This window comes from Pagrus pagrus, assembly GCF_965226575.1.
Source record: "Pagrus pagrus genome assembly, chromosome: 4".
Lineage (NCBI taxonomy): Eukaryota > Metazoa > Chordata > Actinopteri > Spariformes > Sparidae > Pagrus > Pagrus pagrus.
The window spans coordinates 13,679,251-13,692,195 of NC_140188.1; the positions used below are offsets into that span (position 1 = coordinate 13,679,251).

A 12,945-nucleotide genomic window follows, 5' to 3' on the forward strand; every position below is an offset into this window, starting at 1 on the left:
GCACAGCCGAGCTGGTAGTAATGTGCGCCTGTTGATCAAACACAATTTCAGCCTCCATCAAACCTCAGAGAGTCACAACTGTTGCTCCATCAGCGCGCTGAATGCGCTTTCACGTCCTCTTAAAGCCTCTCTTCCCCTGAACAGGTGGATGCTGACCACATCAGAGAATCACACAGTAACTTACATGTCTAAGTTCTTGCATGCGGTCCTTCATGGTTCCGGTAAATCACTCTTATCCCTCCAGTTGTCTCCTGGATGTGTGAGATGATGGAGCAGGCGGGGCGGAGACCGACAGGATGTTGAGAGACCGACCGGGCGAGGATGCGCGTCTGGCGGCGGCGAGAGGCGGTGATTCTCCCCCTGTGGACACTGGGATGGTGGTGGGGCCACTTCACACAGCCCGGTGACGCGCACTAAAGGTGAGGCGAGGCCTTCCGCAGTTAACCCATTACACACCCTCAACTTCCTCCTCTGCCGGCACTAATTAATCTGCTTTAACGAGCCTCCTCCACAAGTTTCTTTGCCGTGCCTTTGTTAAAGTCAGGCCGACGAGGCTGGAGGCTGTGTTGGCAGGAGGTGACCAGCTCAGAGTGTGTCTGAGTGCTGAAATTGTGTTGGATCTGGTTATCGATTGAGCAGGTTCAGAGATAACGCCCAGGTGGTTCCTCCTTGTGCCAAAGCGCACAGCGACCTCTGTCGGCCACACATGGTGCTGACTGGTATGGAAGCAGCGAGGGAGCATAAAAATAAAAGAAATACACGACATTTTCTTTTACAGGTCTGCATTAATAAATAAATTAATAAAACTATAAATAAATAATAAAAGATAATAAAATGAAATATTGGAGGCTCACTGTACAGATTATAAAGCCCACTGAGGCAATGTGATTGTGGATTTAGGCTTTATAAACAAAATTGATTTGATTTATGGTAACATTTCTAACTAAAAGCCAAGATATCTTCATGAAACTTCCCCAGGTGATTACTTACAGTCTGTATAAAGCTTACCCACTCACATTTTCATATAGAAAAACAGAAAATCAACTAATCTGAAGTCAAGATGGATGAAAAATAGCTCAAAATCTTAAAATTGACCGATGCATGAAAAAAAATGTTTGGGTTTTATTTTAACCTATAGTTTATTTCTTTTTTCCTTATCCTTCCTTCCTTATTTCCTAATCTGTTAAGAAATTATTTTTATTCATTAAAGGTCCAATATGTAAGAATTGGCTACCTGTACAAGGTCACTCCTAACAAAGAGCGGGCATCATTTCACCAGAGTAACTGCTAACTGCTGCCAATTGTAGTTGCAGTTAGCTAGTTAGCTCAGTTAGCCGTGCAGCTAGTGATCCAGACTGGGAGCTCGGAGTAGTTTTACAAGACAGGTTTTTTTTTAAAATCTTGGTAACAAAATACATAGAAGTCTTTGAATAACGTCAGACCTGTTACTTCTTCACATTCTGATAAGTTCAGTTAGTTTTTGAATGTTTTAAACCTAATTTCCTACATATTGCAGTGTTAATGTGGTATATTTTATTCTTTTAACTTCCTTTAATGACCTTGTCAGTGGCCTACATGGTTTTATGTTATACAGTAGGTCTTTTGAGTACTTATCTCCTGATAAACATACACAAATTAAAAATTGTCTAAAAAGCATTATTTAGGGATAGTTGCTGCAGCAAACTATTTTATTTAATTTGAAAGTTAATTTAATTCTATTTTCCCCTCATGAGTATGTTTTTAAATTCTCTCTTCTCTTTTTGTAATCGCATTATCTCTGTGTGTATCATTTTGCATATCCCATCTTCTTTACAGGGTGTTTTTTGTTACATGAGCAGTGCATTTTTTTCATAAAAGCTTGGAGGTTGTTTATTCAATTTCTCCTTAATTCTGGGAAAATAACTACATATAAACACAACTCTCTGGTTTTGCTGATTTTTAATTGATACAATTCTTCAGATAGTACAATAAACAGCTGATCAGAGATTGGAAATGTGACATTTGTTCATTTATAAAAGATTTACTTCTATGAGACTGTTGTAGCTGTCAACTCTGTCCCCATTGTGCACGATGTCCGTCTTCCAGCCAACATGGAGAGTTCAGTCTTACCACAATGTGTGAGAAACAAATTGCCAAACACTCGACCAAATATAAAAATTATTCAGCCGTGATAGCACTTTACTCTTGCATCTCATCCACTTGAATTAAAGAGCTGAGATCAAACACTGCAGTTCCAGAGGTGACTGTGTGCAGGGTGGAACAGGCGGGAGCTAATGAAGGCACAGCTGCATGACTCAGAGCTAAAAATGAGGTCTTCTCTGACGTCCAGTGTATTTTGTGTCAGCCCGAACCTCCCTGCAGGCCAACAAACACACAGCAGAGACAGAAGAGGTGTCAGCTAGTGTCACAGAAAGCAGCTAATCGAGACTTAAGTATATTGCATTATTTAGAACAAACCAGTCGTATACATACCGTCCTTGTCTCCTCCTCCTCTCCTTCTTCTCCAAGATCCAGTCTCGTCCCTTCTTTGCTGATTTTCCTTTCATGTTCTTGAACCGGCATCTGTGAAAAAACAAACAGTGGCTGATTAGCTTATGTAGAAACACATCTTGTTCTTTGCGGCAAACTGCCTCCAAATCTCTGCCTCCGATGCAAAGAGTCCAGCCTCTTTATGAAACAGAAGAACAAGTTGAACATCGTTATGTAAAAGAGAGGAAAAGCTGGCCGACAGGGTTTTAAGTCAGACAGAACGATGACCCTTTTCACATTTCTCTTGGTCTGTTGGCTTCATCAAAGCAGGTATGACTGAACCTGCACTTAACATGGCCAAGACCAGCTGACTGCCCCTAATAAATCTGAATCTTTAACTGGCTTACTGTGGATAATACAAATCAGAGTAAAGTAGGGCTGAAACTAAAGCTTGTTAGAGAAGGATTAGAAAATATAAAGAAATAACGTCAGAAATTGAAAAACATATTTTCATAATTTTTCATCCGTTGGCCTCAGGCTGCATCTCATCACACATCATCTTTCATAGACTCTGCTTCTTCCAACTATGTAAAGAGATTAATTCAGCACACTAATCTGATTACAGCTGATGTGAACATCTTTACCTTTGTCCTGAAAACTGGACCTGGTTCTGAACAGATCTGTCTGAAGTTTCTGATCCCAAACCCTGAAAACAAAAGAAGATTACAGTCGTCATAATGTAGCTGACATGAAATGCACACATCCACAATAAAACACTAACTTCTCCTTTTCTTACTTTGGGCAGGACTCCTGATGCTCCAGCAAACAGACACAGGAAGAACCTGGAAACAAACAGGATGTGTAAATGTTTATTTTAATGTGTGATAATTCATCACGAGATAAATGTGACAAACAGTCGAGTCAATATGAATGTCATCATGTTCTAATTAGCCTTGTGTTGCAAGTACACTGCTGCTAATTTCACAGGCTATTAAGTAGGAATCAATTGCAGCTGGCTGCAGCTGAACGTGTCAAAATAAAAGCCAGGCGTCCGGTAGGTACTGACTTTTTTGCCTTGCTGCTGTTGGGATAATCTACCACCATGCCTCCACTGAATCCTGCCTTCATGGCCTGCGTTGTGATCAGCTCAAGCTTTAGAGAGGGAAGAAGAAGACCGAGGGTGAGGAAGAGAATCAGGAGAAAAACTCAGGTTTTACAGCAACCATTAACACATTGAAATCACCTGTTCTGAGTTTTCTGGATAAAGCTGAAAAACTGCACGTGCGCCTCTTGACTGAAAGACAAAAAGAAAGGAGAAGTTAGTAAAGGTCTCAATAATCAAATATGGTATCAGGGTGTTTGAATTTTTGTCAATGAAGTCAACAAGAGGGATAAAACCTCACCAGAGAAGAGTATAGCGTACTAAAGAAGTTGTAGAGTCTCTTCGGCGGACTATGTGTCCTCTTGTCTGCATTACAGAGCCACTGCAGGGCAGAAATACTGACAGGGAATAAAGCAAAACATAAAAAAGTCAGAAAAATTCAAAATTAATCCAAAGAATATCCTTGTGTTTTCAAAACAGCCATTATTTGTTCTTCACCTGATGCAGCCGTCAAAAGTGCCGGGTCGGAAAGGCATCCCCTGGCCCATGTCCCCGACTAAAAGGTCTCCCTCTACTTCTCTGTCCAGTGCAACATCTGACACGGGGAAGACGAATAATAAAGAAAAAATATGAAAATACATGTGAAATGATCCAGCTGTTTTGTGTAAATGTCACAGAGCAGGAAAAAAAAGAAACCTCTGATTTAATCTGTTTAAGGTGCAAAACCATCAGACTTAACCCCGGACTTTATTTTATTTTTTATTTTTTGGTCTATCATCCAGCTGGCGCTTCCTGTTTAAATGTTCGGATGTCAAACTAACCTAACATTGCAGTGCTGATGTCGACTCCAACCCAGTAATGTCCCTCCTCTGACAGGTAGTCTCCACTGAGACCAGAGCCGCACCTAAGAGACAGACAACGTACATCCTATTTAGACAATGCTAAATATAACAATTAACTTACCAAAACAATGTGTTTTATTTCTTAAGTAACGTTTTGTTTTAATCAAGTTAATAGTGTAATAGGGCATGGAAACATAGTCAGTGTCCCCCTCCCCACTCACCCCACATCTAGCAAGAAGCATGCCTGTCCTTCAGGCAGGTTTAAAAGCTCTACAGCTCTCTCTGACATCTGGGTCTGGATCTCAATCATTCGAGTGCTGTGAAGCAACAAAACAAAGATTTCAGTTACAGTTTGATACAATACCTCTTATATGGAAAGACATTCATGAAGCAAATCAAATCTCTTTAACTACAGCTCTATAGCAAGTCCACAGTATCAGACAAGGTATTCTGTATATACACATAAAAAATGTTTTTTATCTAAACGGTAAATCCAACTTAAAACAGGATTTAAAACATGGCTATAAATACCAGTGACTTTCAATGTTTTATTATTTGTCATTATACAACACTAGGTTGCACAACAAATGGCAAGTTGTAGTCTCTTTATGCTACCTCAGAAAAACTGTTTTTTATGGTGGATAAATTATCTGGGGTCTTACTTTTAAGAGTAATAAAAAAGTAACCAGGAGTCAGATGAAAAACATATTTGTTGACAAACATTATGGATTTTCCCTTCAGTCGGGAAGATGTGCACAAATAAGACCCAGACTCACTTCTGAGAGTATTTCTTTGCCTCTGCCTCATTGTAGAACTGCAGGGATGAGAACAAATCAGATTAATACATCATTAAAACAGTTTTAATAATAACATAATTAACTTTATTTATATACAGGTGCAGCTCAAAAAATTGGGATATCAAGGTAAAAAGTTGTTTTAATTTTGATGATTGTGGCTTACAGCTCATGAAAATAAAAAAAATCCAGTATCTCAAAATATTATAATATTACACAAGACTAATCAAGGTTCAAGACAAAAGGTTTTATAATACAGAAATGTCGACTTTCCGAAAAGTATGTTCATTTATGCAGTCAGTACTTGGTCTGAGCTCCTTTTGCACAAATTACTGTATCAATGCGGCGTGGCAGTTACTGGTAGTTTTGGCACTGTGGGCAGGTGCCAAGTCCTGCTGGAAAAGGAAATCAGCATCTACATACTGTATGGAGATGCTGATTTCCTTTTCCAGCAGGACTAGTAACTGGTTTGCACTGAGTGCATACATTAACATACTTTTCAGAAGGTCGACATTTCTGTATTTTTTGATTGGTCTTATGTAATAATCTAATATTTTCAGATAACGGATTTTTGATTTCCATGAGCTGTAAGCTATAATCATCACACAAGGGAGACTAGTCTAAGGTGAGTTAAAACAAGAGCTACAGTATGTACCTCTTATGTATTATCATTACAGCAGACTTCACTGGCACACTCAAACTAGCACGCTAGAGCTAATTCCCCTATTAAAGAAGGAAATATAGAGTATGTAGCCCTCTGTCTAGTCAACATCACTAACGTTAGCATACTAGCTAGTTATATTCTCTCAGGCCAGAAGAGGGGACCTTTAAAGACTCCTGCTGTAACAGGGGAGTCCACAGTTAGCCTAGCAGCTAAAAGCTACAACAAACAGCGTCACTGACCACTTCTGGAGGAGCTGTGTGCTCAGGCCGTCGACAGCTGGAGGCCATGGTTATCCCTGTGTTTGTGTCGGCCTGTGAAGACAACCCGTTAAACTGTAATATCAGTTCATAAACAAGCTAAATGTTGTGGTAGCAGACGGTCCACACGTGAAGAGCAATGACGTCACACGTAAGCGACGTAAGAACTACTTCTTCGTCGAGTTTAATTGAGGTAACCCACGCTTACATCGCCCCCTGCTGTGCACCGAGGTACTGACTGGCATGATGTGATGCGAAAATGTATACTGTTTTTACAGAAACTGTTTATGTTTTGTGTTTTTTTTTTACAAACTTTATTCGCAACAACATTTGTCATTGTAGGAATAATAATTTACATGCCATAAAACGATATAATAAATACAGAAAATTAAAAATGATACATAGATAAATGGAGAAATAAAAAGACATAAAATCAAAATAAATAAAATAACAAAATGTAAGTAAGGCAAGATAAAAGTAAGGGATTTTCATAATTCTGGCAGTCTGTCCTCGACCAGAAGTTCTTACACAAACTCTTTTTTTTAATCAACCAATTTTAAACAACATACAGCATTTACTCTATTATAGTAACAGTAGCTATCCATAAAATGCATTAATTATTAATCATTAATCATAATTCATTAATAAATAAAATTAACAAATTACATAAAACAAAATATGCTATAAAACACAAACAGGGAGAATGCACATTGTATAGGCTACTGCCATCTGCTAATTCTAGCATTAATGACTTGCTTTTACACTCAGCTTTCTTAAATACATTTAGCATAGTTTCAAATATTTTCCACCCTTCAAATATCCGCATTTATGTGTATGAAATATAACCATTTCAAGTCTTTGTTCTGAATGACAAAATAGAAAGAAAGGAAAAAAGTTGAAAAAGTTTAATTAACACCAAATTAAACCTAAATTTAAGATAAACCTCTTTATTTCTTTAAACCCTATTTGTGATTGCAAATCGATGTGTTATCCACCAAATATATAACTCTTAACGTTCCCGGCATTCTGCGAAATGATTGGTCGTGTGTGATAAGTACTTCCTGTAAACATTGACTCTGATTGGATCCTCGTCCTGTGACGTAGCCGGACGCTGCCGTTGGTCTTCCGGCACGCTCACCGCTCCGGTCTCGGCAAAATGGCAGAGGTCGGTCAGCGGCTGGGGAGCGGAGTTTACCGACTGTCCGCCCTCAGAAACAGCCAGGGTCGACAGGTGTGCACCGGAGAGAGTCCCGGGTCTCTGCTAGTAAACTGCTCCTTCAGTGACAGCCGAACAAACGAGGAACCGACCCAGGATCAACGTGAAGTTAAGTCAAAACGAAGAACAACACAACGCAAACTAGCCAAAGTTTCCAGAGTGAGAACAGGTGAAAGTCAACTGGAAATTGTGACTTTGTGTTGTGCCACTTCATTGGATTCATTTCATTTTCCTCACACCAGAGAGACCCGAGAAGCTTATAGAGCAGCCCTGTACCTCTCAGCAAGACTGCAGCCTCTCCTCCATGAGAGGCTGCTGCCTGGCAGGATGACATCCTGGACCAGAGGAGCTGTTTCCCTCCACCCTGACACCTTCAGGTCCCCTCAGCAGCTCCGAGCTTTCTGTACTGTCATCTTCATCCTGGCAGAGCAGGGATCAGAGACGGCGGGTCGTGGACTGAGACTGAGACTGAGGCGTCTGAACCTGCATCCTGATACCCTGCAAGCATCTACAACTAGTAGAAGCTACAGCTGGAGGAGCGACAGCAGCTCAAAAGATGCTCCACCTCTGTACAGAAGCAGGATGGGCTATTACGAGATCCTCAGAGTGTCCCCCAACGCTACGCAGGCCCAGATCAAGACGGCCTACTACAAGCAGTCCTTCATCTACCACCCTGACAAGAACCCAGAGGACGATGAAGCGACCGCACGCTTCTCTAAGATCAGCGAAGCCTATGCGGTGCTGGGAAACATCGGCCTGAGGAGGAAGTACGACCGTGGTATTCTGAGCCAGTCGGACCTTGCAGGGAGACCGTCCTCTAAAGAGACCCCGAGCAGATCCACAGGCTCCCCACATCAGCAGCAGCATCAACACAGAGCAAGGCGGTTCTCCCAAGCCGGGAGGAAGACCATGTTTGATTTTGACGCCTTTTATCAGGCTCACTACGGGGAGCAGCTGCAGAGGGAGAAGGACATGAGAGCCAGGAAGCAGTACATGGAGGAGATGCAGAAGGAGAAGTACAACAGGTGGAAGCAGGGGAGAATGATAGAGGCGACTGTGGCGATGGTGCTGGCCATGGCAGCGCTGCTTATTGTCAACATCGCCAGGTCCTGAAGTGGAAGCAGCAACCAGACGACGACTCTCAGCGGGGAGGAGGCGGATGGGGCAGGGGTGCTACCTCACACTGTTTTGCAGGTGTTGCACAGTTTTCTGACAGCTGAAGATGACTGAATGATAATTGTTATTATTATCATTATTGTATGTGTTGCAGGAGTCAACAAAAGTCAGCTCCCTGTGTCGCATTTGTTAGAAGGCGTAGCAGATGAGCTGATTGTGTGAAGAGAGCGACTCAACGTATTTATTTTCTGCATTTCTTCATGTACAGGAACAACAAAGCATAAACAAACGGGGATGTCAATTAGAAAGTGAAAATCTAATAGCCACATGGCAGAGTTGTTTATTCCTGCAACAATTCAAGCATGGCACTCTCAGAAGCACCCAGTATCTGGGTGATATCATGTTTCACATTTAATGGATCTCAAGCAGTATTTATTATTTAAAAAATGGTTTCAGAGGCACGCCGTCACAATCTTGTTAAAGTTCATGCTTACTAACCTGCTGCCAACGTGTCATTGCAGGTTTAGTATTTGCATCATCAACAACTGTTCAACCAATGGTGAAGCTTCTTTGTAAACTACGGCTGCAACTAACAGTTATTTTCATTGTTGATAAATCTGGTGATTATTTCAACAATTAATCGATTTTAGTTCTATTAAATGTCAGAAAACATTGAAAATTGTTGATCATAGTTTTGTCTTGTTTTGTCCAAAACCCAAAGAAAAGAAACCAGAAAATGTTCACATTTAATGAGCTGGAATCAGAATTTTGATTTTTTTTTTTTCTCTTGAAAAATTAATCAAATAATTGAATTCATTATCAGAATATTTGGCGATTAATTCAGTGGTTTACAACAAATCGATTGTCAATCACAGAATTTTGAAAAAATTACAAACAAAATGATCGATTATCAAAATAGTTTGGAAACTGTAGTGTAAACACTGATTTATATACTTTCTGTTCACAAGTGTGAAGCCAAACAACAGTTTTTGGCAGCTTGAATTGATTTCTATTCATCCTGCTGCACGAGGATGGAAAACTTGAATCTCTCCTGCTGACAGACGCACAACTCCTCTTCCTGTTCGCACACGCTGGATCTGTAATGTAAACTCTGCAGTGTGAAATTCTGAGATGATTTGTTTATTAGTAAACAAATGCACATTTTTAAGTGTGCATATGTGTATGTACTGTACAAATAAGATGCCAGATTATGTTAAATCGTCTATTTTATGTTAAGCATACATAATAAAACTGTTTCTTCTGCAGTGTTATAAGATCTGACCTCTAGAGGGCGTCTGAGTACAGCAAAATGATCTCTGGGTGAACGCTTGAAGTCTGAAGCCCTCGGAGAGTGAACTCTGTGTGGGATGATATTAATGCATGTCATGGAGGTCTCGGCCTGCTGAGGGCTGCTGCTGTTGACAGGATGACTGTTTATTTTATCCAATGTCTAAGAAGACGTCACATAAGAAGCATCAAACCTGGTAAATGTCTGGGATTACATTATCGGTCTTTGAACAGACTGAAGTGGTTAAAACATGTCAAGTGTTACAAACACACTGAATGTATAATGACTCAAAGTGCGTTCGCAGCCTAAATATGGAGCACAGGCTGACTCTATTTTATCTGATACAAACTGAAACAAGAGAAAACCACATCTAATGTTTCACGCTTGTGTTATTAATACAGATGAATAAATAACGGTGAGACAAGTTTCGTGACACTGAAGACTCTTCTGAGCCGCACGTCTGCAACATTTCAGCCTGAGCCCCCAGCTTGGGACGTTTACGAGCAAATAACTGCAGAAGAAGTGCAATAGTTTGTTCACATTTTATTCACAGAAATATAAAGTAGTATGTCAAGTACATCACTTTGTACAAAATTGCACAGACTCTTCAAAACTCAGTCAGACAACAGAAAATTTAGCTTTTAAGAAGTGTTAAGAAAATAAAAGGGAGACATGAGCAATCTGTGATATGTGAGATGGGCTCTCGCAACAAACGGGTTCCACTGAGGATGTTTCATCAAGAAGAATCGATCAATCAATTGTACATAAATAAGACTCGATAGGAAAAATGTAATTTACAACGGCTGAGGAATAAATATGTTTCAAAAATAGGATTCAAATTGGCACATGAACTGCTCCTCCTGCTCCTCCACTGAAAGTGAAACCTTCGACGCTAAATGGCCGTGCTTGAAAAGACAGATGTCGCCTGTTGATATGTTTAGTCCAGCTGAGGAAAGGTTGTGTTGCATATGTTCGAACGACAGTAGCTGAGAGGTGTCTGCTTTTATGTTCATGTTTTCAGGGGTGTCTAACATGCTTTAAAAGAAAAGCTTGACATTTTGGGAGGTGCATTTACTCGTTTTGCAAAGAGATATCTGAGAACATTTACACCACACTATTGTGTGTACGGCGTGCCATTTATTTCCTACAATGGTGAAGGAATGAGCAGCCCTACTCTGCCTCTTAGCCTATAAAATGTCAGAAAAGGTTGAAAATTGTTGATTAGTGTTTCCCAAAGCCCAAGAGGACATCCTAAAATGTCTTGTTTTCAGTGTGTAGGGGCTACTACACTGGTTTCAAAAAGAAGCTTGACCCTTCCTCTCATTAGTTTTATTATCTCTGTAAACAATTCCTTAATGAGCTCATGGTCTCAATCGTTAGTTTCAAGTCTTCATCATTACGGCATGATGTTCATTTTGTAAATTATGGTCCTGTTTAGAGTAAGACAGAGGGTAAAGCTAAAGGGTATGCTTTAGGGCAGTGCCACCTTGTAATTAACAAGCTGCTACTACAGCGTTCCCTCGGGTTCCTAGTCAGATCCAATCACCATATCCTCCCCAACTAGCTTTGGTGCAAATATGAACTTCTGGCTCCAAAACCAAGTTGGTGACGGTCATGCCGCCAAACTCGAGGCTTGGAAAAAGTAGCCCTCAAACCCATAGGTGACATCACAGAGGGTTTACAGTTGTTTGGGACTGTCTTTATCTTAACTGGTTGGTTTGTACGTCTGGTTAACTGCTCCACCTCCATAAAAGAGCAGTGCACTACACTTCCCTGAGCTTTTATAGAAGACCTTCAGAGGCTAACTGGTTCAAATCTTCATGCTAAGGTTAGCTAACTGTCCGCTAGCAGTGTAGCATCATATTTTTTTACAAGGAAGCAAATAAATGCAAATCCGGAAGTGTCAAACTTCTCTTTTAAGACTGGTACTTTGTATTATAATGAATGTGTCGGACTTTGACGTCAATTCTTACAGTAAAATAAACATCTTGTGGTGCAAAATTTAGCCTTTCTTTTGAATTATTAGCTAACTTGACAAGCTTACGCTCAATACCCTGCATAAAGTAAAGCAGCAATGTCGCATCTGCCCATTCAAGCACGGCCATCTAGCACCCTTCACCTCAGCGCCTGTACCGTTTCCAGTCCACACCAGGCCGCACAAACAGTACGCAACACTGCCACCTTTCTAAAAAACTAGGCCCCAGTCCCTCCGATAAATGCTGGATTTGGTATAATAATATCTTAAAGGCATTACTTCATAGTGAACTCCTATATTAACAGCATATCTATTCTACAGGTTATTGATATGATAAGCTTGAATACAGAACCAGCACCAGACGGAGGGACCTCGAAAACCATTGTTTTAGAAACACTACTGTAGCACACCGATCATTGAAAAATATTTGGACTCTAATACACCACCACACACTCATAGAAATAACCCAGTACGACAGCAACACTGGAGCTGCCCTGCCTGCTTTTGTGTTTTTATCTTCCGTTTCAGCATTTTTAAACTCTCAACATATGACCACCTGTGTGTATGTTGCGGGCATCGATGAAACTGTGACAACAAAACCGTTTCAGTGTGCAGAGATATGCACGTTGAGCGGGAAACTGACAGTAAAGTAATCACCTGCGTTTAATTTTTGGGCTATTGTGATAATGCGAGACCTCCTCGCAAACAGTCCGTTCAAGTCCAAGGAAATTGTCAGGCACTAAGACCCTTTAGGCTGTACACGTTTAAGAAAAACATCTCCGAGCTAACACTAACACACCCATGATCGCTGTAGTGATGTTAGTGTAGAGCCGAGACCCAGGGCAAGACTTTGTAGGGAAACCCTGCGGGGACATCGAGGATATCCGGGACAGACTCAAAGCAGCTTTACAAACATTAACGGGATGCTCTCGGGAGCTCTGAGGGGAGGGAGCTGTTTCTTCAGGGTCATTTCAAGCTCTCAACCCTTCAGCGGGGTGGTGACACAGGCTCTGCTCCCAGGGAACTGTGGGTGAGGATGAACAGGAAGTGGTCAGAGGACATGAATCAAAGCCATATGACTTCCTCCAGCTTTCTCTTCCTACACTCATCTGCTTTTTCTATATCTTGGTTTCATCTCCTGCCCCACCTCATTTTCTCCATTTCGTCTGTTTCTCTGTACACTGATGTTCTTGGACAACTAAGTTTGAAATGAAGCCACAGA

The 12,945-nt window shown here is 40.9% G+C and overlaps 3 protein-coding genes across 3 annotated transcripts in view; 1 reads left to right on the forward strand and 2 right to left on the reverse strand.

The window, feature by feature from the left end:
• Positions 1 to 624, reverse strand: part of stx1a (syntaxin 1A (brain)) — a 68,105-nt gene extending 67,481 nt beyond the window's left edge. Inside the window, exon 1 of the mRNA XM_084350107.1 lies at positions 185 to 624. Within this exon, the coding sequence (XP_084206233.1) occupies positions 185 to 214 (30 nt within the window). The 5' untranslated portion in view covers positions 215 to 624. The remainder of the gene's footprint in view (positions 1 to 184) is intronic.
• Positions 625 to 1,923: 1,299 nt separating this feature from the next.
• Positions 1,924 to 6,299, reverse strand: bud23 (BUD23 rRNA methyltransferase and ribosome maturation factor). The gene is made up of 12 exons (XM_084351342.1): positions 6,111 to 6,299; positions 5,190 to 5,227; positions 4,635 to 4,730; positions 4,393 to 4,475; positions 4,070 to 4,166; positions 3,873 to 3,969; positions 3,713 to 3,763; positions 3,536 to 3,621; positions 3,266 to 3,311; positions 3,114 to 3,175; positions 2,473 to 2,562; positions 1,924 to 2,355 (listed from the first exon to the last, which is right to left on the reverse strand). Exons 1-12 carry the CDS (start codon positions 6,156 to 6,158, stop codon positions 2,301 to 2,303), a joined length of 849 nt encoding a protein of 282 aa, XP_084207468.1. The 5' UTR covers positions 6,159 to 6,299; the 3' UTR covers positions 1,924 to 2,300.
• A 918-nt stretch (positions 6,300 to 7,217) lies between these two features.
• dnajc30b (DnaJ (Hsp40) homolog, subfamily C, member 30b) lies at positions 7,218 to 9,144 on the forward strand. Its single transcript, XM_084350787.1, has one exon. It carries the CDS (start codon positions 7,285 to 7,287, stop codon positions 8,455 to 8,457), a length of 1,173 nt encoding a protein of 390 aa, XP_084206913.1. The 5' UTR covers positions 7,218 to 7,284; the 3' UTR covers positions 8,458 to 9,144.
• The last annotated feature ends 3,801 nt before the right edge of the window (positions 9,145 to 12,945 follow it).